This window comes from Amblyomma americanum, chromosome 4 (assembly GCF_052857255.1).
Source record: "Amblyomma americanum isolate KBUSLIRL-KWMA chromosome 4, ASM5285725v1, whole genome shotgun sequence".
In the NCBI taxonomy this organism is placed as follows: Eukaryota; Metazoa; Arthropoda; class Arachnida; order Ixodida; family Ixodidae; genus Amblyomma; species Amblyomma americanum.
Window position 1 is genome coordinate 214,825,542 of NC_135500.1, and position 23,545 is coordinate 214,849,086.

At 47.6% G+C, this 23,545-nt stretch overlaps 1 protein-coding gene across 4 annotated transcripts in view; it reads left to right on the top strand.

Annotated features, from left to right (window-relative positions):
- Nucleotides 1-23,545, top strand: part of Rdl (Resistant to dieldrin) — a 228,955-nt gene that overhangs the window by 199,920 nt on the left and 5,490 nt on the right. The window contains exons 6-10 of one of the 4 annotated variants that reach the window (XM_077663325.1): nucleotides 5,519-5,656; nucleotides 16,505-16,962; nucleotides 20,559-20,636; nucleotides 21,936-22,049; nucleotides 23,079-23,153. In XM_077663325.1, coding sequence (XP_077519451.1) covers nucleotides 5,519-5,656; nucleotides 16,505-16,962; nucleotides 20,559-20,636; nucleotides 21,936-22,049; nucleotides 23,079-23,153 — 863 coding nt within the window. Of the gene's footprint in view, nucleotides 1-5,518; nucleotides 5,657-11,086; nucleotides 11,548-16,504; nucleotides 16,963-20,558; nucleotides 20,637-21,935; nucleotides 22,050-23,078; nucleotides 23,154-23,545 lie in introns of all 4 variants that reach the window. The other 3 variants (XM_077663324.1, XM_077663327.1, XM_077663326.1) reach the window with 3 other exon arrangements.

Here is a 23,545-nt window from a genome sequence, read left to right on the forward strand (position 1 = left end):
GGAACACATGCAAAATATTTGGAGATGGGGATATGATGTGTAGGGAAAGAAAGGCGGACCGAGAGAGGTGAAGGGGAGAAGCAGGGTCGGCGGGAGGGTCACGACGCAATCTAGGTGTGTTGTCAGAGGCGACCATGTACCGTGTCTGCATCGAGGCCAAAAAAGGAAGAAATATGACAAAAGAACGCTGGAAAGAGAACGGCGTGCTCCCGAATTCGCCGCTGGCGCTGACGTAGGGCCAAAGGAAGAAGGCCGGGGAAAAGGGAGAAAAGAAGGGGGAACGAAATCATGTTTTCCCCGGAGCAAATACTGCGGCTGCCGTGCGGGCCTCCTTCGGCCTGCGCAAACTTCCAGCCTCGCCTTTGCCGCCCCGTTGGTGACGGCGATTTCGGGCGCTCCTTGTATAGCCGCAAACCCCTTGACTGATCGTCGCGCGGCAGCCTCCTCTCCTCTTTCATCGTGGAGAAAGGGAGAGAAGAGAGCGCCGGCGCCCGTAGCTGTTTGGCATTCTATAGCCCGGAGGGACAAGGCCGTGAATTGGGTGCTGTGCTCCCCATGAATGCGAAGAAGGCTACCGCTGCTGCTGGCGTTGGCCGAAGGCGGAGGAGGCAAGATGAAGGAAGGGAACGGAGGGGACATACCGTCGGAGGAATTGGCCAGGACGGGTGCGAGGAGGAGGCTGAGCGCTTGAGGGGGAGCGTGTAAGGGAAGCAGGGCAGCTCGCCCAATTTCTCGCTTTCTTAAAAAGGCGTCACTGCCAGTGCCTGTGGTCACCGCGTAGCAATTTATATGGCGCACCTCACGCGTGGCGCGCACAATGTGCTGGCAGCAGACACTAATGACAGAGAGACAGCGACATTGTGGGGAGTAAATATACTTTCGAAGAAGCAGTTTTGTGATTTTTTTCCTTTCATTCTTTCGTATAATGCGGGATCTTTTCAGGCTATACAGACAATAGAGTGGGCCGAATCTTTTTAGTTTTTCATTTAAGATGTTATCATCTTCGTTCTATGCTCCCCCTTCTCTCATCCCTTTGCGAGACCATAAATTAAGTGCATTTGCTGCTCGGTCGCAGGAGCGCAGTTATGCTTAAGAAGTACGACGAAGTGCCATGTCAGCGCTCATGGCGGGAACTTTAGGAACACAAAGACCACCTAAATACAATATCATCGTCTTTTAATGGGCCACAACTGCATATGGCATGCTGAAAGAACGTCAAGAGAGAGAGGGAGCGATAAAAGTTTATACGCTTTTTAAAATTTTGTACGGGCCAGGAGGACGGACTCCTCAGTTCAGAATTCTGGTGGCTTGCGCTGATGTCTGGACCCGTCGGACGGTCTGACGTTGATGCTCCAAACCATTGCCCGTCAGGGCTGCTTCCCACTGCCCGTATGATGTCTGTGATGTTCTCAGTGGGATGGTTTTCTCACGAAACTCCACGATATAGGGAACAGCGTGGGCTTACCGCCGCACCAGCGATAGGTGTGGTGGTGTCCGGAAGGGGGGGTGAGGTGGTACAAATACAGGTTAAGGAAAGTCTTTGTCTGTATTCGCCTCCAGAATGTGGGTTCTGATATGGCGAGTGTAATACAAAGAGAGGGATATTTCCCTCGGTTCAGTCTAAGGATTTCTAACCGGGCATCATAGTTTAGAGGTAGAGGGGAACAGTACGGGCAAGGATCCTCTCGGCTGGTTAGCTAGATCGTTTGCCGCCTCATTGCCTTCAAGCCCTGCATGACCATGAATCCACGTAATGCATGCTATGGAAGTGGTGTAAAGGGGATCAGAGACTCGATGAAATGAGCAGGGCCGCTGTCGTTTCTTGAACTTGTCAAAACATTCGAAACTCTTGCATCACAAGTACTGTCGGGGGCAAAAGTTGCGTGTTCCACGCAGCGAGAGGCGGAGCAAGGCAAACTTGCATTGCAGTGCCATCTACGGGTGACATATGAGATTGAGACAGCCGATGGAATGTTTTTATCTGCAGACATGTCGCTTGGTTCGTTTCAATGCAACGCGCTCCAGCTCGCCAAAATCGCTGTCATTTTAATCGAGTGTGAAATGCAACAAATAAGAGACACTTATGCGCCGTTTTTAATTATAAATTCGTCCAGCCGAAAGGTTGTCGTCCGTCGGAAATATTAGTTAGCCGCGCGCGCATGGCCATTCTTTCGTAGCAGGTCGCGGCGTGCGCCGGCTGTGGCCACATCTCGAGCACACAATGAGAAAAAAAAGGAGAGACAAAATGAAAAGAGGGTCACGGCAGGCTGCTGCTGCTATGCATTTTGTGAAATAGAGCACGTTGCGCAGAAACTAGCCCAGCGACATGCCAGAAAATAAAGGGATCTCCATCGGTTTTCACGATCCCAGATGCCGCCTGTAGATGGCACTGCAAACGCAGCCCACCACGTGGGGTACACCACTTTTGCTCCCGAGAGTACCTCCTACTGGGATGCTCTTATATTCAACCTCGAAGAGATTTCCTATAGGAAGTTTACAAAAACTCTATAGTTGTAATGCGAGCGGATTCAACGTTTCCGATCTCATGAAGACCCTAGCGACCTCGGTTTGGGCCCAAGAGAATCCCGCTGTATGGGGTGAGTTGGCCCTTACCTACCCGCTGAGCGAACGAGCGTAAGAAATACGCGAGGGCTGAAGACCGCAGGCCAGCCTGGTCAGTTTTTGCAAAGACGGCACATTGTATGCGTGGCCGCGGACAGTGCAGACTCAATACATTTAAGCGCAGGTAGAAATATTACTTGATCATGTTATCCTTCAAATGTGATGAAGAGGAAGAGCAGTGTAGAAGGCGAAGGTAGTCTCGACAGTATATGATGTGATCTTTTGAGGACAGTCGACGGGAATGTATTTTTTGATCAGTTGCAGCCAATATTTCCTTCATATACGTACACTTTTTTCATCTATTTTCTTGCTGACTGCGTTTTACACCTTTGCCAACCAAGGTCTATATGGACGGGAAGCCGACACTTCCATTCTGGATTTTTTATAAATGACATTTAGCCAATTCGATTTCGCCTGAGATTGTGATTCGATTCACGAACTGCGGCAGCGTTTCAAGCATATTACAAGACATTGTGTTGAAAAATTCGTTCCCACTCAGCTGAAAAAGATAAATCCCCGTAATCCTGGATAAATCGGCCCATCATTCACATGAAGCGAAAAATAAAGCGATTGGGCAAGTGGGAAGGTAAAACTCCTGAGGTGTCAAAATTGCGAAATGCATTAAACACGGCTCTCGATGACTCGAAGCAATGGTTTTTTAACCACATATTAGGTAGCTTTTTTAAAACGCCGCCTCGAAAGTTTTGTCTATACTTGAGTGACAAGAAAGAACAATTAAAAAGTATTCAAATCAACAATGAAATAGTGACAGAAAAAAACAGGCGTAGCGGATCAGTTTAATCATTTTTTTTTCAGTCCGTTTTTTTTTTCAAAGCCTAGCATCAAGTGCGATGACGACTATCAGCCTTCTTATTCCTCGTGTTCAATGGAAGACGTGCTCGTCACTCAGGCTGGCGTGCTTAACCAACCGCTACTTTTAGATTCAAAGAAGGCTAGCGGGCCTGACGGAATACCAACCCAATTCCTAAACAATATGCCAGAATGGGTGTTATTTTTCTTAACTCTAATCTTTGCGACGTCTTTGAAAACTCACTCGTTGCCACAATACTGGCGTAGCGCAGTTGCAACACCTGTTTTTAAAAGCGGTAACCGATTACTCACAAGTAACTATTTGCCCAGTTTCTCTGACTAGCGTCTGCTGTAAGCTCTTGGAGCATATCATAAGGAAGCATGCAAGGTGCGTTGCTGGGCTAGTTGTTAGTTGTCGAACATCATAGAATCGCAGCGCTGGCACACAAGGACACAGAGAAAACCCACACACAATTGCGCAATTGTGTGTGGGTTCTCTCTGTGTCCTTGTCTGCCAGCGCTGCGATTTCATGACAAGTAAGTGCGCTTTTATTTTTCTTGAAGATAACAATTTTTTTTAACAGCACCAGCATGGTTTTCGAAAAGGCCCGTCTACCGCAACGCAGCTCATAGAAACTATTCACGATTTTACATCAGCCATAGGTGCCAAAGAGCAAGTCGACGTCATCTGCATAGACTTTGCGAAAGCTTTCGACAAAATCGCAAGCAATAAATTACTTTTCAAATTACATGAAGCAGAGATTAGTGAAAATATTCTGAAATGTATTGAAGCCTATCTGCACAGTCGCAGGGAGGCTGTGCGGGTAGACGATTGCTTGTCCTCTCCATTAGACGTGCTTTCTGGCGTCCCACAAGGCTCTGTTTTAGCTCCATTATTGTTCTTAATCTATACTAATTACATTTCTGAGATTGTCGAGTTTCCTGTGGAATTGAAGCTTTTCGCCGACGACTCTTTAATTCATTCTAGAGTAACGCATCCTGACGATCAAGTCAGAATAAGCCGGGTTCTTCATTCCTCGCACCTTTGGTGCCAAAAATGGGACATAGAAATCAATTACACAAAATCTACTTTTACACATGTTGCTAATAAAAAGAGTGTGCAGCCATTTACTTATAAGATAGGAAATAACAAGCTAAGGAATGCAGATACCTTCAAGTATTTAGGGGTCACAATTACACATAGTTTGCACTGGCATAAACATATCGACAATCTGGGCTCGACAGCATCACAGAAACTGTACTTTTTGAAGAAGAAAATTGGGAATTGCAACTAAAGATGGTAATTTAATTTCCTAAAAGACATTCATACGTCCATCCTTAGAGTACGCTTCCGTTCTCTGGAGTTCCCATCAAACAGTTTTAAAAGACAAATTAGAGAGAATTCAAAAAATGGCTGCTTGCTCTATCTCTTCAAGGTACAAAAGGACGGACTCGGTGACAGCAATCCTGCGTTCATGTGGGCTTGAATCACTTGAAACTAGACAGCAAAAAGCCAGACTAAATCTTTTCTTTCAACTGCTACAAGGACAATATAAAATATAACAGGAAAGATATGTCCAGTACGCCGGAGAACGCAGCGCGAGAACCAACCACTGCGGAGTGATGAAGCCGTGTGGCACACGTGTTGATGTGTTCCGATATTCTTTTTTTCCCGGACGTCACTGAAAGCTAGAATCAGTTGCCTGGTGACGTTGCCAATTTAACAAACGTGCCGAAATTTGAATGTTCTCTTGACAATCTGTGTCGCGGGCGTCTCAGTTGATGCTATGAAGTGCCAAACTTGATTGCATTGTGTTATGTTCCCTCCCTGTAACGGCCCTCAAGCGAGGGTTAACAGTATCAATAAAATAAAAAAAAATAAAAATAAGAAAGAGTAGATTGCGGAGCTTAATACCAGCTGCCTCCTCGATATAATCCACGAAGGCAAATAACCTTTAACCCCCCCCCCCCTTTCCTTTCAACAGACATCGCGTCCGCGATCGACCGCTATAAATGAGATTTCTTTCGGCCGAGCAACAAATTTCCTCCCTTCGCTGATCTCTGTTTCCGCTCTTTTCTCTCGCAGTTGGTTACACCATGAAAGACATTCGCTACCGGTGGTCGGACGGGGACACCTCCGTCCGCATCGCCAAGGAGGTAGAGTTGCCACAGTTCAAGGTCCTCGGTCACGTCCAAAAAGCCAAAGAGGTTGCCCTCACGACAGGTAAGTCCGATCACTGCCGCCGCTGCACAACCTGAACACCTCGCCGCCGTTGCCAATGCTTCCCCAACCCCTCGAAATCCGAGCACGCTCTGTGGCAGTGCGCACCGCCACGTAGAACCCTTGCCCTTCGAGCCCGGCCTCTAACCGCGTCCCCCCTATCAGTCCTTGTCTGCCGTGGCGTGTTAAGCGCTCCTTCCCCTGCCCTTCCTTCTTGTACGCTCTGCCTCACAAAATTAGCGCAGTGCTTCGCAAAACACGAAAATTGCCGATTGTGCGGACATTCCTCGGTGCGCAGCGAAACGTTTTGCCGACTTTCAGCATTTTTTTTGTAGCCTTTTCCTCATTTCTCAAATTTGAACACGAAAAGAAGACGACATTTGTTCGCACTGTTTCTATGCAGTGTACGTTGTAGGTATCTGTTCTGGAGGGCAGTCAATTACAGGCTCGGCTTCCTCTTGGAGCCGCCGAAAACCTCTCCGAGTTGTTGTCCTCTAGCCCTTCTGATTGGCTGACGCTGTCTTCATCTTCCTCGGCGCTGCACGCATTTCGCTAGGCAGTGCAGGGGAAGCAAGCCGAGAAGAGGGGGGCAGAGAAAGAAGCAAGGGCAGTGAAAATGTCAGCCTTCTGGGACATCGGCACCCAGCGCTTCCTTCCTGGCCGCGCAAGCTCGCGCGTCGCCGCGCACTTGCATCGATCGGTGGGCTCATTTGTCCGAGCAGATTCTCCGCTTAGGTCCGGGCCGCCGCGCTGCCCAGGGCGACCGCCGCGGCGGCGGCTACACCTGATGAGCTCTCCCCCCAACCTCTTATCCCTAGCGAGTAGCCGCACCGCACGCGCCGTCGCTTCGCAGAAGGGTTCTCCCTGCCACCCTCGGTCGCGGAGGGCACGCGCGCGCAGAAAGGTCACCTGCGCCACAAATCAGCGAGTCGGTGGGGGGCTAGCTCCTCGCTAAGCGCCCTGGCGACCTCTTCAATCAATCAATCGACCACCGATTAGGGAGGAACTGGTCTCGGAATAACTTGCCCGCTTTCGCTAGAGTGCGCTGCTGCGTTCTTTTCTTGGCCCCCTCCCCGAGAACGAGGCCGTTAGCGTCTTAAGCCAGTCGGTCAGCCCCTCCGTACTCGGCGCGTGCGAGTGTAATTTCGGGAGCGCCGATTTAGCCAGTTAATCGCACCTCCTTTGCAGAGTTTTGTTCACCCTTCGCTAATGGTAGACATCTCTGAAGACGCCGTATTGGAGCCGTCCGAAAAAACGCGAGCCTAACGCAGTGCATCTGCAGGGTGTCAACGTAACATGAGGCAAGGGTTGTGTGTGCGTATTTTTTTATGTAGGCGTGCGTCTAAATTTCGCATCGAGGGCATTGCAACAGGAGAAAGAGAAAATATCTTCAAGCGTGGGCAGCGCACATAGGAAAAAAAAATATGCAGTAATGACGAAAACACCTGCAAATCTCTTCTTAGGAAATCAAAGCGAACATAGAACTGCAGAACAATACACGCAAAAGAAAAGGATCTGCTGCATCTGAAGGAGATAAAACGGAAGCAGCATCGGTAGTGGCCACTGGCTAGACCAGGTTGCGCAATAGTTTGGATGATGCTCGTTTAAGGAACAGACTTAGCCTTAAAGAATAAACTTTTCTACAGCCGGTGAGTGAAGGAAGCTTCAACCGGTAAGTTCCAGTAAAGTCAAAAGAAGCCACGAATGCCACAGTATTCAGTGCTAAAGTGATGTCCGTGCGGTAAACAAACTAAACAAAGTAAAAATTTTATGGCGAGAGCACATCACTCGGAAATTAAGCATTTTCGCAAAGGAAAAGACAGGCCATGACAATCGCTGGCCGGCCAGCCCGCAAACAAGTCTTGGTAAATAGAAGCACATGCTTTAAACGTCTCATAGCTAGCAGCACCTCTACAGGATTTTGACTTCGTACACCCTATTCCGTGCAGCCAGGACCGCGGCCACTATCATCGTATGCCCTCATTAGATGGTGGTATCGAGTGCGCAATTTTCCTTGGATGTCACCACTTTTTATTCAATGCACTTCGCGTACCACATCTGGTGAATTCAATGGTAAATAATTATCAACTAAGTACAGCAAATAAAACCAAGCAAAATATTGTTCACATGCAATACACAGAACTGTCGACTGGATGTCTATTGAGTGTCTATAAGAGAAGAATTGCCTATATTTTTTTTTTCTAAACCATAGTTCACGTCACTTTAAGGTAACGAGTTAGAGCAATGCCCTGATGCTGCGCTGGGGCTACAAAGCTGTGCGGACTGCAGGATTCCAGATAATTTTTCACCGCCTGCGATTCTTTAACAGTGTCCGAATTGTCAGCATAGTTACTTTTATTTACACATAACATAGGACACCTTGTGTAAGCACATTCCTATAAAATGAAAGTGAGGGGCATTTCTTCGCTTCCAGATGGCCCCACTTATCACGGAACCGATGAAAGAAAAATTAAGCGAACATGCGGCTTTATCCAGCCTGAATGTTTAAAACTGTATTATATAGCGTTATTGTTTTCGTACGTAGTGCTCCGTCATGCGAATTGTCTGAATTGGGGTAACAATTAGCAAGGAAACGAGAAAAGAACCGACTTCCGCTCTACCGCGGGACTCGATCCCGCGATATCAACCGCTCTGTTCTGCTCCGTTGTCCGCTGAAACACGCCCCGAGCGCCCCCTACGTAATTTTACTTGGCTCCGATTGCAGACCAGGCAGTAAGCGCGTTGGGTGTGCATGCATGCAAGCGTTCTACGCCGAAGGATGCACGTCTTTGGCGCTTGGTGTTGTTGCGTTTGTGGTTGTTCCTCATGCTGGCTTGGTCAACACAGCGAGCAAAACCTGGAAAAGCGCAACCACAACACAATATCGCCAGATATATGCTTCGCAGTGCTTTTTTTTCTCTTTTTCTTGTGTGACTGAAGAATCGGCATTGTTACAGATTTAGCTGCAAAGTCTTTAAAAGCCGATAAACAAATTTCATTTATTGACTCCACTGATGTCTCGCACCTCTGCCTTTTACGTTTCAATCTTTCCTTCTAGTAGATTTGGCGCTGCAGTTAAATGCGCAGGTTTTCTTTCTTGTTAGAGCTAGTTATTTAAAGAAGCTGTGACATCTGCAAAAAAAGCCGTCCTAGCGCCAATTTTAAGTAATTGGACGGTGACTTAGAGATAGCAGCAGTATTCTGTTTTACAACAGGCTGAAATGCATCACTCATTGCATCACTGCACATGTTCATACACCTGATTTCAAGGCACTGGTATTTTGCCATACCAGACCGAACTTTGGTCCTAAATCAGGTGCTTGCATGATTGGTGCGGCATGAAATTAGCATAATAGACCAACCGCAGTTTTCATGATTCATGTGATACAGCTCAGATTTGAACACGCTTAAGGCATAAAAGTTTTTTTTATATAAAGGGTTAAACAGCTGTTTTAAGAATTCGTAATAATTCACCAATACGGCGGCAACCTTCTTTTAAATTAAAAGATACAGTTTAGCGTAATATATTTAAAGCTCAAGAAAGTACTGACGCGCAATGTATATAAACAGCGTAATGTTGAAATATCATAAAAGTGTTAGCAAGCTTCCTTGTCGCACGGCAACGATTAGTTAATTACGACAAGTTCCTTTCTACAATGCTCTGCTTGGGCTGTTCTCCCTGTAAGTGAGCATTAAGAGCACGAAAGCTACTCCCGCACAGGCAAAGCGTCGGCAAAAGAAAGTGCTGACACGAAAAACAAAACACAGATGCGGTTGCCTGAAAAGAAAAATAGACAAATAAATCTCATGTGGGAGCGCCATTTTAGGAAGCATGTCGATTTTTTAGCCATCGTTACCGTTGGATAGGCTCATCTTTCTTATTTCGCACTACCCAGCTCAGAAAATAGAGTAGTAATCAAGCCAGATGGACATTAAGGCCAAGCTGTGCGCATCTCAGTCGAGTGCAGGCTTACAGAGGTTCGTCTTTCACGGTCGCAAAGCGCTTCTACTTTTCTAATCATCCGGATTGGTATGGAATAATGAACCCCGACTGTTTTTGTTGCCTAGAAAACAAAAAATAAAAAGGTTGGTTAGAGCAATTTAGGATAGTGTGCGTACTACGTATCGTGTTTCGTTGAAATCAGCGATATCAATACGCTTTCCAATTCGACCACGAAAAAGAAACCATGATGGATACCGTTAGGTCATCACGTTCTTGATGGCTCTACTGCTGCGTCTATTTCGATCTCTAAATGACGGCCGGACTGGCTTTGGGCAGTAGTCACAGCATCTTTCTTGGTTCTATTGACAGGCATTAAGTAGGACAGGAAAAGTAGAACACATTGGCGCAGTGTTTTGTGTTTGGCCTCTCCGCTACAAGCAGCTGCTCATCTCTTTCTCTCATGTCGAGAAACGGGCTCCTACACGCTCCACCAGCACACCGCTTTCGGTAGTGACTTCGTTTTGTCACGTAGCGCACTCCGCGTCCTGCACTGTGCTGGTGCCTGTGTAGACGCTCTGTTCTGCTGCCTCAAGACACACACTGTAACGGCCGCATGATGCTCCCGTCTAACAGCAGGCGTAGAAGCAGGGCGCATTATGCTGGCTGATGTGCGCAGCACTCACCACTGTGCTCTACTTTTGTTATTCGCACAATCAATTAGTGTCTCTTCTTTCAGTTTTCACATCACTCCGCTGTTCCTCACGATCAAAAGCTCCAGCCTTGTGTCTCCCTGAAATCATGCAGCCTTGCCTTGTGAAAAGTTGCAGGTAGCGTCAGTCTATCCGTGGCCAGATTCACAGCGCTTTTCTCACGCAAGAAGCATTCTTTATAGGGCACTGCCTGTGGTATTATCGGCCACAACCGGCGGCTAATTTACAATTAAAGCGCTGGCCAATCACAAAGCGTTGCTAGACGTCAACAGAATTTCGACTGTGAGTGGCTGACACCAGAAGTGGCTTTCGACAAGGCTGCAGAGTTTCAGTTGGATGGAGGGCAGACTGTTTGCAGTAGTGTTTGCGAAAATCTGCCAAAGAAAGCCATGTTTTGTCGGCAAATGGCCGATCTGCTTGACGGCAAGCGAACGCCGAAGTCGCGAAACCGCTTCTCTAGAGCGGCGCAAAAGGTCGTCGGCACGCCTCTGCTGCTGGACGAGAGCACATTGCCAAAACGGCGGGGACAAGGCTTTGTGCGCCCACGTCAGAGCCTTGGCCACGCCGCTTTCAGCGCAAGCGCCAATTGTTGCATAAAGAACAGAAGCGTCACGACATTCTTTCGGCTCAATCGAAAAAAAAGAGAAATGCGAGGGGAGGGGAGACGGCCGGCGGTCACGTGATGTCGGCCGCGTTGCGAGTGCATGCGACGAACCAGTAAAACATGGTTTCCCCCCTCTCCCCCGCCCCGTCCTTCATCCCCTCTTCCGCTGTGTGTAGGAAACTACTCCCGGCTGGTTTGCGAAATACGGTTCGTCCGTTCCATGGGTTATTACCTGATCCAGATCTACATCCCCGCCAGTTTGATCGTGGTTATTTCGTGGGTCTCCTTTTGGCTCCACCGTAACGCTACACCAGCTCGCGTGTCCCTGGGCGTGACCACAGTGCTCACCATGACCACACTCATGTCCAGTACCAACGCAGCCCTGCCTAAAATCTCATACGTGAAGAGTATCGACATCTACCTGGGGACTTGTTTCGTAATGGTGTTTGCCTCGCTCCTGGAGTACGCCACGGTAGGATATCTGGGCAAGAGAATCGCCATGAGGAAAGCCCGCTGTCAACAGCTGGCTAAGCTGGCCGAAGAGCACAGACAGAAGCGAGCTAATGCCGCTTCCGCCGGCGAGGCCGGCTCAGAGCCCTTGCTAGCCAGTCCTGAGGTGCCGGTTGTCAAGACTGTCGTAAGTACCCAGCTGCACCCCCTGCACCTGCTGCAAAGACGTCCCGGTGTCGCTGCTTCCTTCACATTCTTCGCAGAAGGCCCCCTTTTTCTTTCTTCATTCTCTTCTTATCCCCCTCTTTCTTTCTTTGTTTCTTCACTCCTTTTTCGCTCACCTCCCCAACACGCTCACTCGGTGTTGTTCGTGCTGTGTCGGTGTTGTACGTTCATGGCTGCCGGCCCCGCCGCACGTCCAGCCGAGACGCACTCGTTGTCAGACATTGCCAGGGCCGCTGCCCGGTCAGTCAGCGCCCTAAATATCAGGTAACGTCGAGGTAAGTCAGCTCGTGCCTTTCTCACAGTAGTTTTCGCACGTCCAGTCTGTGGAGCACTCTTCGCTCACCCCCTCGGTGGTCCGAACACAGAGATACCAGGCTGCGGTAAGTCCTGAATGTCACTGTGGGAACGCGTCGGTGTTGGATGTTTGTGCGTCAGCATCTTCACACTCGACAATCGTGTTTTACTGGTACGCGATGTCGGTTTTCGCTTTCTGGACACTTTGGTAATCCAACACCCGCTGGTACTTGGCGAGTGCGAAAATTACCGGAACCGAGATGGAGCGGACCGCTCTGTTCGGGAGCGCCTGGCGTCGCTGAGAGACGATTGAGCCGAAGGAATTTTACTTCCACTGCCGCGATCGGTGTTGGAGCTGCAGAGCTCATACTCTATCTACCCACAGCACCAGCTATTGCCTCGGGCACATTTTCTTGCATGGGCCTATAGACTGCACAGCTTTGCCTGTACCTAACATAGTCTGCTCTAAAAGCACAAACTCGCATCATTGCCCGCTTCTTCGTATGTCCTTCAGCTCCATCTTGTTTGACAACTTCATCATGGAAGAAGTTGTTCACGCTACGTCATCGTTTCATACATTGAAATCATGTGCGCTTGGTAATGTTTTGCTGTTTTTCGGGACTCGTAACTCTCGTACGGCCATAGCCTAAGTGAAATGAAAAATATCACGTGACACCTTTGAAGGGTTTGGATTCACTTCTTGGCGGTTTTCCTCTTTTCCTTAAAAACAAGCACAGCCTAAGGACTACGCCTTGCAAACGAAAAGGGTGAGGGAAATACGGCACATCCTGTACTCCAGCAGCAGTTTTCCGAGGCAGCGTCCTGGCCCGTAAAGTTAACCAGTGTCACAAGGCATGGAGCTGCTAACGTGTGGGCGGTGGCGTTCCCTGGCCGCAGAGTGGCTTACCCGTGGCCGCCCTGTTTCTCCCTAGGGAACTACTCCCGCTTGGTATGTGAGATACGGTTCGTGCGTTCCATGGGCTATTACCTCATCCAGATGTACATCCCTGCTGGCCTCATCGTAGTTACGTCTTGGGTCTCCTTTTGGCTCCACCGTAACGCTAGCCCCGCCCGCGTGGCCTTAGGCGTGACCACAGTGCTCACCATGACCACACTCATGTCCAGCACGAACGCTGCACTGCCCAAAATATCGTACGTCAAGAGTATCGACGTCTACCTGGGAACGTGCTTTGTGATGGTGTTTGCGGCCCTCCTGGAATACGCCACGGTAGGATATCTGGGCAAGAGGATCACCATGAAGAAGACGGCCAAGCAGCAACTGGCCAAGCTGGCGCAGGAGCACGCCTCCCGCAACGCTCGGCCGCCTTTGGAGCCCGAGCCGGAGCCGGCGATGGTCAGTCCGGAACTTCCGGTTGCCAAGATTGGCGTAAGTACACAGCGCACTATCACTGTGGCCTGTCCTGCGCCTTGCTTTGGACCGCGTCTATGCCATCTCAATGTTCATCCGGTTCGTTCTTTCTTCCTGTCTTTTTCCTTCATTCTCCTTCCTCTCTCTTTCTCTCCCTGTTGCAACGTCGTACAGTAGCGCCATTTTTATGCTTGCTAACCGAGACGCTGTTTTTTCCCAACTCACTTCACACCCCTATAGCAAGACATCACCCTTCGTTTCGACGAGAACGGAGACGCGTCGACAGGAACAAGGTTTGGCGCTTTTTATCATGCAAGTTTGGCTTGATGTGGAACCTTCTGCATGACTTTTTCAATCTCCGAGGCTCTCAGCTGCTAGGGGACCGCCAACGAATAAAGGTAAAGTATGAATATGAGGAAAACGAACCAAAAAATCAAGAAGCCATCAAAGACCTAGCTTAAGGATAGCAGGGAATTATCTAATGTACTAGACACTCCTCAAATTAAAACTAAAAGTAATATCTAGTTAAATGATTATTCGGGTTGCTTCTATTCTTGCTTTTATTGTAATTAATGAAGGGACAGGAATAATTAAAAACGGGCCTCTAGAGGGCTTATAATAGCTTTGTCATATTTATTTGATCTCATACTTAGCTGCATTACAGAGAAGAAAATAGTGCTGCACGCCACGCCCGCAAATAACCACGATTTTACTGTTGGGTTCCCTTCCGACTTAGCTCAAAATCACATTTACCATGTGTGAGCTCCTTGCGGTTGAGCTCTTAGCGATTGTCAATAAATAACAGATTCGTAAGCCAGCCTCTTAGCATTCCTTCTTGGCATTGGTAAACGGCTAAATATGTAGTCTTTCTTCGTCTTAGCAGAAACCAATCTCTTCAATATGTCTATCTATATACACTGTGAAAATTTCTTCGCCGCGGTTAGTTTTCAGGTTCTCTGGCGGCGAGTTGTACTTACCTCTAGCGCATTCTTATTCATAGCAACACTTGATTATATAATCTTTTTCGAATTACTAGCCCTCCTAATGTCAACCTATTGAGCATGACGCAGAAGCTCAGACAACTTACGCTTTTAAACAATTAGCTTCATTAATTACCGCAATGACGAAATAAAATTACCGAAGAAATTTAAAGAAGGCGTGCGATTTCGCGTTGTCGCTAAGATGAACGGCTTCCATAATACGCAGCGTTGTGGAACTGCGGCTGACGCTTTAGAAGCTTTTAGTGCAGTTATGGCATGGCCGCCATTTAGAACATAGTTACTTGTTCCTTTGGCTGATCTTAGCGCCCTTCTAATGTCAGTGTTCCGGAGTAAGTTTCATATGCAACGCAGCAGCAACAAAGCAATATGCTGGTATCACCCCGTCCGAGAATTCTCATGGACAGAATGCTCTCACGAATTTATTCTTAGATGCCGAGATAGAACTCATCGCAGTTAATAAATGCACTTAGAGTAAGAATGCACCTGGTATTATCAATGCAGTATGTTCGAGCCTGGACATAGACGTCAAATTCTAAAAAAAAAAAGAAACAAGAAATCAGAAACCACTAGCCGCAGTAGGCGCATTAGCAATTTTTGATTTTTGGTTTAAGTCCCATTCTCGACCGCCATAGTGAGAAAGGAAGGAACTAAAACCCTTGTATAAAAATAGCCTGAAAACAACTTGAAAAGAACTCGCGGGCGTAGAATAAAACCGGTAAGGAAAAACGAGTGCGTAAATTGCGTCTTTTATGCACGTATATTCCTCAAAAACATTAGCAATCGGTTAATTCGTTCACAGCCACACTTGACGTATTGTTCACATGGCTTCAAAAAACAAGACAAAGCTTCCCTCTAACTGGACATACATAATCTGTGATCTCAACTACGCCTGACATCCTTCGCATCACTGTACCTATTGCCTGCTCACCCATAGTAATGCACTTTTTAACACTTTACATCACACTTCACCATTAGTTGTTAATTACCTAGTTAAAGATATTAAAACCATCCAGACCTCGTTCATTGTTGCTTGCTTAACTGCGAGAGTGGTACCCTTTACTTACCTGTCACGCCTAGTAGACGTTGCATGCAGCCATCTGAACAGTATGCGCTGCATGAAAACTTCCTCTGTTCTTCCCCACGATTGAAAAAAAATTCGCTGTAGAATGTTATGTCGATGACATAAGCAACAATAATAACCTATGCGGCAGGAGTAACAAGCTCGCATGTGCTTCAGTGACGTCACCATCGCACCCGAACACCGCGAGAGCGCATGACTCTATCCTCCTCCATTTCTCTGAGACTCACCGATCGGTGGGAACCATCTATACTCAGCCGTTTCTTGCGTAGTTTGTAGCTGGGACGGCAACACACGCCAACGCCGAGCTCAGTTCACCTTGGATGACAGCGTCCAGTAGCCGCTAGCCCTGAACCCCTGTTTCTGGCGCTAGAGCCGCCGTGGATGGCCGTCGCTTACTGTCCAGAAACGACCGTCCTGCGAACATTATGCGAAAGAGGAGCTACCTTGACAAAAGCCCAGTAATCACTGGCCGAAACAATGTGTGTCGTGTGCGTTCTTTTTTTCTTTCTTTCTTCTCTCAATTTCGCAATACGGCACTGAGAGCACTCACCTTAATGGCCACACGCGATGAACTCTGCCCGCCATTATCCCTGCTCCTTGAACGCGTTGTACCCGTCAGCCCCGTTTCTCGGTTTGCTCTGAACTGCAAAAAAAAAAAAGAGAGAAGTGAAAAAAAGGAGTTCCAAATACGGGGCGAAAAACTCGCTCCAACGCCAGGTCGTCGATGCTTGCTTGAAGTATTTGCTGAGTCAGTGGGGTACGAGCCATGTCTACTCCCAACGCTGAGAGAAAACTGCAGCAGTGTGCGCATCTGCATGTTGGGTGCTAAAACGCCTCCAGTGACATGAGGCGCGGCAGCCAGGTTTGTTAGCGGCAACTTTTATTGGTTTCACATAATTTAACCTTCTCCTACGTCACAGAGCTACGTCACATGTCACATTATTCAGGAATTAAGACAAAAGGCACCAATCTGCGAGCCATAGCCGCTGACCAGGCCTTCCAGTGCTTACAGTGGGCGCACTGCAAGGCCGGGGCGAGCGTCGGTTAGAGAAAGCAAGCGCTTTCGGCCGCAATGGTGGACAGAGTTCATCCGGCGCACGGTGTGACTAGGATGGGCCTGCTCTTACAGCGCGCTTCTCTGTGGCGTGTGTCTCCTCCCTCCTCCCCTGCTCAGGAAACTACTCCCGCCTGGTATGTGAAATACGGTTCGCCCGCTCCATGGGCTACTACCTGATCCAGATCTACATCCCGGCCGGATTGATCGTGGTTATTTCCTGGGTCTCCTTTTGGCTCCACCGTAACGCTAGTCCAGCTCGCGTCGCGCTCGGCGTCACCACCGTGCTCACGATGACCACACTCATGTCCAGTACCAACGCAGCGCTGCCCAAAATATCCTACGTCAAGAGTATCGACGTCTACCTGGGCACATGTTTCGTAATGGTGTTTACCGCGCTCCTGGAGTACGCCACGGTAGGATATCTCGGCAAGAGAATCACCATGAGGAAAACCCGCTGTCAGCAGCTGGCAAAACTCGCAGAGCAGCACAGGCAGAGATGCGCCGCCGCTTCTTCCAACGAGCCAAGCTCTGAGCCCTTGCTAGCCAGTCCTGAAGTATCCATTGTCAAGACGGTCGTAAGTGGACTCTCTTTCTTTCATCAGCCTTGCTGTCTTTTTCGTTTCCTTTTTTCTTTCTTCTTATGGCTGCTAAAGCCTGTTCATTCTTTTTTGTGTGTGTCTGTGGTGCTCGTTCATACTGTGCCTTGCGAACTGCTCGCGAACTACCGCCTTTTCTTGTGCAAGAAAGAATCCTGAAGTGAGTCAGTAAGCTTGACCTAGTGGATTGCCAATCATTTTGTAAAGTTCCTCTTGTTCACACTATTTCGGTTAATTCCTTGCTCTTTACATGCATTGAAGCCAGCGGTCATTTCTGTGTATTCTATTCCGCTGCCTTTCTTGTTCTGACATTCTTATGTTGCATCACAGTCGTAGTGAGAACATCCTTGTGTGCGTTTTTTTTTTGCGTCAAGGCTAATATTAAACCTTTATCCACGCTGCCGGCTTTAGTTTTCAGAAAATTTAATCTTAAATTCTCTATCATTTTTAGGTTTTTGTTTTATTCGAAGGCTTTCGTTTCATACACGAGAAATCACGAGTGAATTTGGTGCGCGTAAAGATAGAATGAATTTTATTTCGTTTGTAAACTTTTTGAAAAATGTTAACTTCGTTTATTCACTGAAAGGGCAGCGTCAACACTACAGAAAAAAAATTATTCACGCTTTCACGCACCAAAAAAAAAGAGGTAAAAATGCCGCACAGAGTGACCATTTCCAAGCGTGCACTGTTGTCTCGTTCACTGCAACGCACGTTGAGATGTGCGCACCGCTTGCAAAACTGTTGTCAGTCGCAAGAAGCTGACTCACTTCAAACCACGGCAGCTATCTTTTTTTTTTCTCGTATTCCACAGGAAGCATGATGTATTTTATTTTGGGGCAGTTCAGCAAACTTCTCGGGAAGAACAACAGTTTGGTTATTTTTTCCTTCACTCGCTTCGCTAAAGGCACCCCAGTCATGGTAAGAGGTTAACGTACAACTTGCACGGCGCCTTACTAGAGGCTTTTTCCTGCACGAAAAGGGACGTCTTTGCAGGAGCGCAGTCTCTCTCTCTCTCTTCTCTTTCACTTTTTTGCTTTGTTTCCTTTGCTTCTGTGATGTCTGCTGCTGAAAGTTGTGGGTTTAATACACCCTTGCTAATTCAAGTTATATGAACCCTCAGGTGCATACTATGAGCCCTGAAGTGCGAGCAGTTGCTTTTACCGTTGCTCTTGAGCCTCCGAGGCTGCATATGTGTAAGTTATGTCTACATGTGCAGTCATGTTAAAAACAGTCATCGTTGGGCACGCGTATCGCACCTTTTACTGTTTTCTGAATAATACCTCGTGTAAAAAATCTATAGTTAGCAAATTAAAATAACGAAAGGGCAAGCTCTGTACATCGAGTATATGCAGGTATTGAACGTGATAATTTTAAACTCTAAGATTATTAATGACCTCTCGGTTTCTGTTATTACGGAATTTTAAAGAAACAGCACAAAATGAAGCCGCCATAATTGGCGCAGCACTTCCGTGAATGGCAGAGCTTTCTTTGAGCGGCATGCTGTTCCCATGCGTGATGCTTTGCTGCATTTCTTGGGCGTCTGGAGACTGACATTTATTAGCTCGCGAGAAAAAAGCAAAGGCGAGCTTTTTATCTCTGGCGGCCTTGCTGATTGGGCATTGTAATAGGGCGCCGTATCACGCATGCACATGCTCAACGAATAACGCTCGCGTATGTGGCGTGTATACACATGCCAACCCGTCCTTCGTTTTTATTTTCTCCTCCGTCTGCTTCTACGTTATCTATCTTCGTAGTGCATTCTGTCGGCTCTTTCTTTTATTTTCTTCTTTCTTCTGTCATTGCTTTGGACACGCCGCATCGCCCGCCTTCGACATAGCTCACGCAATCCTCTGCACCGCCACGCATTGCCTCTCGGTACCACTCTCACGGTCGGCTTCTATATTTCTCTCTCTTTTTTTTTTCTAATCCCCTTTCAGGGGTATCGTGAATGCGCACACAGCTTCCGTTTCCTTGGCGCCCACACTCTTTCATTTCTTCTCTTCTTTCTTCCTCACAATGCCGCACCTCCGCCCACTGCAGAGCCTCTTCCTATCTTTTCCTTTCCTTCGTCAAGGCATTCCGGCTGCCGGCTTCAGCACTTGCCTTCCGCTCCACGCATCAAAGGATTCTCTTTGCGCAACTACACGAATAAGCGGCCTGGCGCAACTACAGCATCGATACGCGAAAGTGCTGCTCTTTGCCGCAGCAGGGCGCCGCGAGCGCGTGTTGCGTGCGGCTCCATTCTAGGCCACGCGAAATATACTGCATCACGGACCGCTGGCTTCGTAGCGTTCCTGGATTCAAAACCTCGACACGCAGTTTTCAAAAATTGCGTTTTTTGGCGAAAATTTGAAGAATGCTGAAGGGGCATCTTCCGCAGCGGCCGAAGACTGGGAGGATATTGCTAGGGCGCGGTCATCATTTCACACTGAGCTGCTCCTTCAGACGACAGCGGATGGCCATTTTCTTCCTTGCTCTTACCGCCTTCGCGAAATTCTGCGTACTGCCAGTTGCGGAACTGTAACGAGACAAAAACACTGCCATTTCTTTCTCCCACAAAATGTAGAAATGAAAGAAGGTACTGGACCGGAGTTGAAGGCCCAAATCTTTAATTTTTCAAACAGAATTAACTGAAGTCATTGCGGCCAGCAAATGTTCCTTTGCTTTTCGTACATGACATTTAATTTCCTCTTTTTCGTAAGATTGCCATATATTTTCATAGCACAATGACACAATATTTGCTGTTTTAATCACAGACAATTTATATCTCCAGGAGTTAAGAAAGTAGAATGTATTGCCAAAATGAACTGATTCCAGTGGTCTGAATCTAATGAACAGCGAGGTGATCGTCGCTATTTAGGTACGCGTTAATTACAAATTGCTTTTTTTTTTACTCAAAAACATCAGAACAGGCGGGCGCAAGTGCGGTGATCCTTCGGAGCGTAAATTTTCTCTCCACCGCTGTCTTCATTGTTTTGGGGACTCGTGTTTTCTGTAACAAATCAGATGCGGTTTTTTTACACAAAACAATTCGTACGCTTCAGCGATAACCGGAAACTGAATGGCAGGCGCAGTGGGCTTCACTGCAACGTAGTCGCACAACAGACTTCGGGGAGCCCCACTGAATTCAGGTATGCCTGCACTCACTTACAAGGAGCGAGCTAGTTCCGCAACAATAAACTAAAGGTTCGTAAATGACCATAAATCAGGTAGTTTTCTATCACCAAACACTGCTCACCCGGTTAAGTATTCGCTGCCGCTACGCGGAGCTAGGTGGCGGTAGAAGCGAAAGTTCCAGCGTCATGTTGGCGGCACCAGCTACGAAACCGCTCATGTAATACTAGCCATGCATCCTACAACGTTGCTGAAGAGGCTCAGAGTGGCCCGAGGTATCGGTGGTTCGGGAAGCGCGGTCGTACTAAGCTCTGAAGCAAAGAGGAGAAATTAAAAAAGATTAAAAATAAAAGAATGGTGCGAAAGAGGCTTCCGGCGGTGCGGAGGAATGGCGAGCGGTCGGGGCCGGCGCGGTGGGGCCCCAGTTGCGATCCTTGTGGGTGCCACCCACGGTTTCCCAGGGTTCCTGTCAAGTTTGTCCTGCTGCGGTGGCATCCCAAGGACAACCGAGGGAAGCACCACCAACCGGATTTACCATGGTGAGTCGTCGTCGCCAAGCGCCGACACCGAAGCGACAGTGAGCGTGGCGTAGGAAGCACAGCTCCTATAGGAATGGTTTGCAAGAGACTTCGGGCTCGCGATCTTTTCCTTCTTTAGCTGTTCTCACTCGTGCACTAAAAAGATACACTAATACATAACATATATCACGAGAGAGAATGTTGGTGGTGAACTTGCGAACCAACTTCACTCTCTACGAGCAGCTATGTCCTCAGCAGAAAGTAACGACCCTCTATAGGCAACTGCACTTTCTTCGTAGCTTGTTCTGAGCGCGCAGAAAAGGCACACACACTACTCAGTATTGTATTGATGGTTTTCCGCTCGTAACTAAAAATTCAGGAAATCAAAACACAAATTCCCCAACTTTAATCTACATTCAGTAGTAACTACACAATAAGCAGTTTGCTTGACCATCGGACTGCCTCACACGTATGCCGCTAATCAACAACTAACACTTCTGTGTTTCTTTTTTAGCGCAGAAAGACTGCACACGAAGGAACGAACTTGACAGGAGAGAGCGCTCTTTGTACTGCGAAGTTTGTTCCTTCCTGTGCACTGTTTCTGCGCTATAAAAACGAATACCAGTAATTCACCAATTAGCCTCCAAAAACGTTCTCGCAATAGCTAGCAGCTTGAGGCGACGCGAAGCATGTCAGGTTGATTTGCTGGTCTCTACCTTATCGCTGTGTTTAAATCAAGTGATGTCCGCCGCACGAGAGTTTTACTCCAACGGCAATTAATGTACCGTGTTGCCACGCCTGGGCGACCAAGAAAATATCCACCAACAGCAGCCGGCCTTTGAATAGCACCGACGTCGTGTCGTTAATGTGCGCGCCAACGAATTTCTCAATTCGCGGCTATTAACGACGTACTGCCACACCCTTGTCTCGAACTGGGAGTGGTGCAATTGGCATTTTCTCGCTTTTTCATCCCGTGCATACGTGCTTTTCATGCGAACAGCTTTTCGGGCTTTCTGGCTTTTGGCTTTTTTTCTTGCTTTTTTGTCTGCACTTTTCTTGTGAATGGAGTTTCTTCTTTTTTTTTTTTGTCAGTGGGACCTACTCTCAAATTTGCTTGCGGCGTACGCTGGAAAGATATTTCCAGGATAGATTTGAAGTTCAACAGGAACGACAGACAGTCATCCAACTAATAAACTGCCACAGAGTGAAATCTCTGATACGTACCGCCGGAGTGACACGTGTCGTGAATCTGCATTACCGGCTGACAATTTCTACTTCGCTCTCCCAAATGTGTTTGACGCTTTGCATTTCCTCTCACAGGGTCGCAGAGGCGCAGACCAATGCTGCCCTGGCCTCCAGGGTTCGTGTCAGGTCTGCCCCGCTGCGGTCGCCTCACAAACTCAACAACAGGCTCCTCCACCAGGAATACCTATGGTAAGACCCGCTGTTCCGTCGCGAATCTGTGTCCCTCCTTTTTCAAAATTATCTAGTGCTTCTATACATCATATTGAACTTTAGCCGCCAGTAAGCTGCATTATTCTTCAGTGTGTAAGCTCGATAGCTTCACCTAGAAGATCACTCTGGTTTTCGAGTAATCCTTTCATAGCGCGTGGTATGCTTGGACTAATCGCAACTGACCAGCGGCGAGGATGCCGCCGATGCGACAGCCTCTGCTGTGTGCGCTGAAGCATCTCTCTGCGAACGAACTTACTGTGTTCATCCGAAGTATTTCACAACCACAAAAGGAGGCACTGTGGTTGCCAGCTTATGTTAAAATAGTCATCACATAAGGTAGCAACGTTCATCTAAGAGAGACTTTGGACAGGTCTTATGTACCGCATTAAACAATTCAGTTTTTTTGGCTTTGTCCTTTCAGAATAAAATTAATACTATTTCTTCCGTCAAACGCCGCAGCCGCGACAAAATGGACAACATTCATGAGGTACACCCGTCTACCGAAACGTCCTTAAAAGTGAGGATAAAATCGGTAAACAATACCGACACAACATGCAAATAATGAAGGCTGCGTGGAAGTCTTAGCGATATTCTTTATTTAAGTGGCCGGAGACTGGCAGCATAAAGCGCAAGAAAATGCTTCGGTTTATCATAAAATCCACGTCTTCTTTCATGTGTGTCTTCAGGAAACTAGTAGGAGTCTCGCATCGTGTATACGTATTTTATAAACAAGCATAGAAAACCTCCTTTTTTTGTTGTTCACTCCCGCGGTAGCGCAACTTGCCTTCAAATAATATCAACACTCATGCCGCGTATCATACTAGAAACTCTCATCGATTTTGTTTTACACCTCCATTACACCGAAATCTGTGGACTAGCCCCGCTGAACATTCTATTTCCATTTTAATTCTCATCTCCCACCTGTCAGTTAACTGCAACACAGAAACTACTACACGTTGATGTAATTGATTTTCTTTTCGTTTTCTTTTTTGTGTGTGTCGCACATAGAATCACAAAGTGAGGGAGCCATACAGGACTATGGTGGTTATGCCAAACAGAAACTGCCACATATCCGGGTGTCACGTAAGAACTTTCAGCACTGGTTTTTACCAAAAAAAAAAACTTTCGCTATGACACGTTGAATGGCTTCAAGCACCTCTCATAAGCCACTCCAGCACCACTGCTTGTGTGGCACGCACTGCTCTTGCTTCCTTCGCAGCAGCCCATGCCTTGCAGTCAGCCGGGAACAATGACTGACAGCGACCTTTCTCGAATTTCTCGACTTTTTTATGTGTATTTGTGTGTATGCGTGCGTGAATTTGCAAAGTTAGTTCGATCCTCACTCGCGTACGTAATAAGCGCGCGTGCACACGCGCATAAAATGATCGCTTGAGGTAAGCTCCTGCGCATTAACTTTAAATCATGTAACGGTGCACCCTTTGCAGAAACCACACACTGGGTTGTGTGGGCGGTAT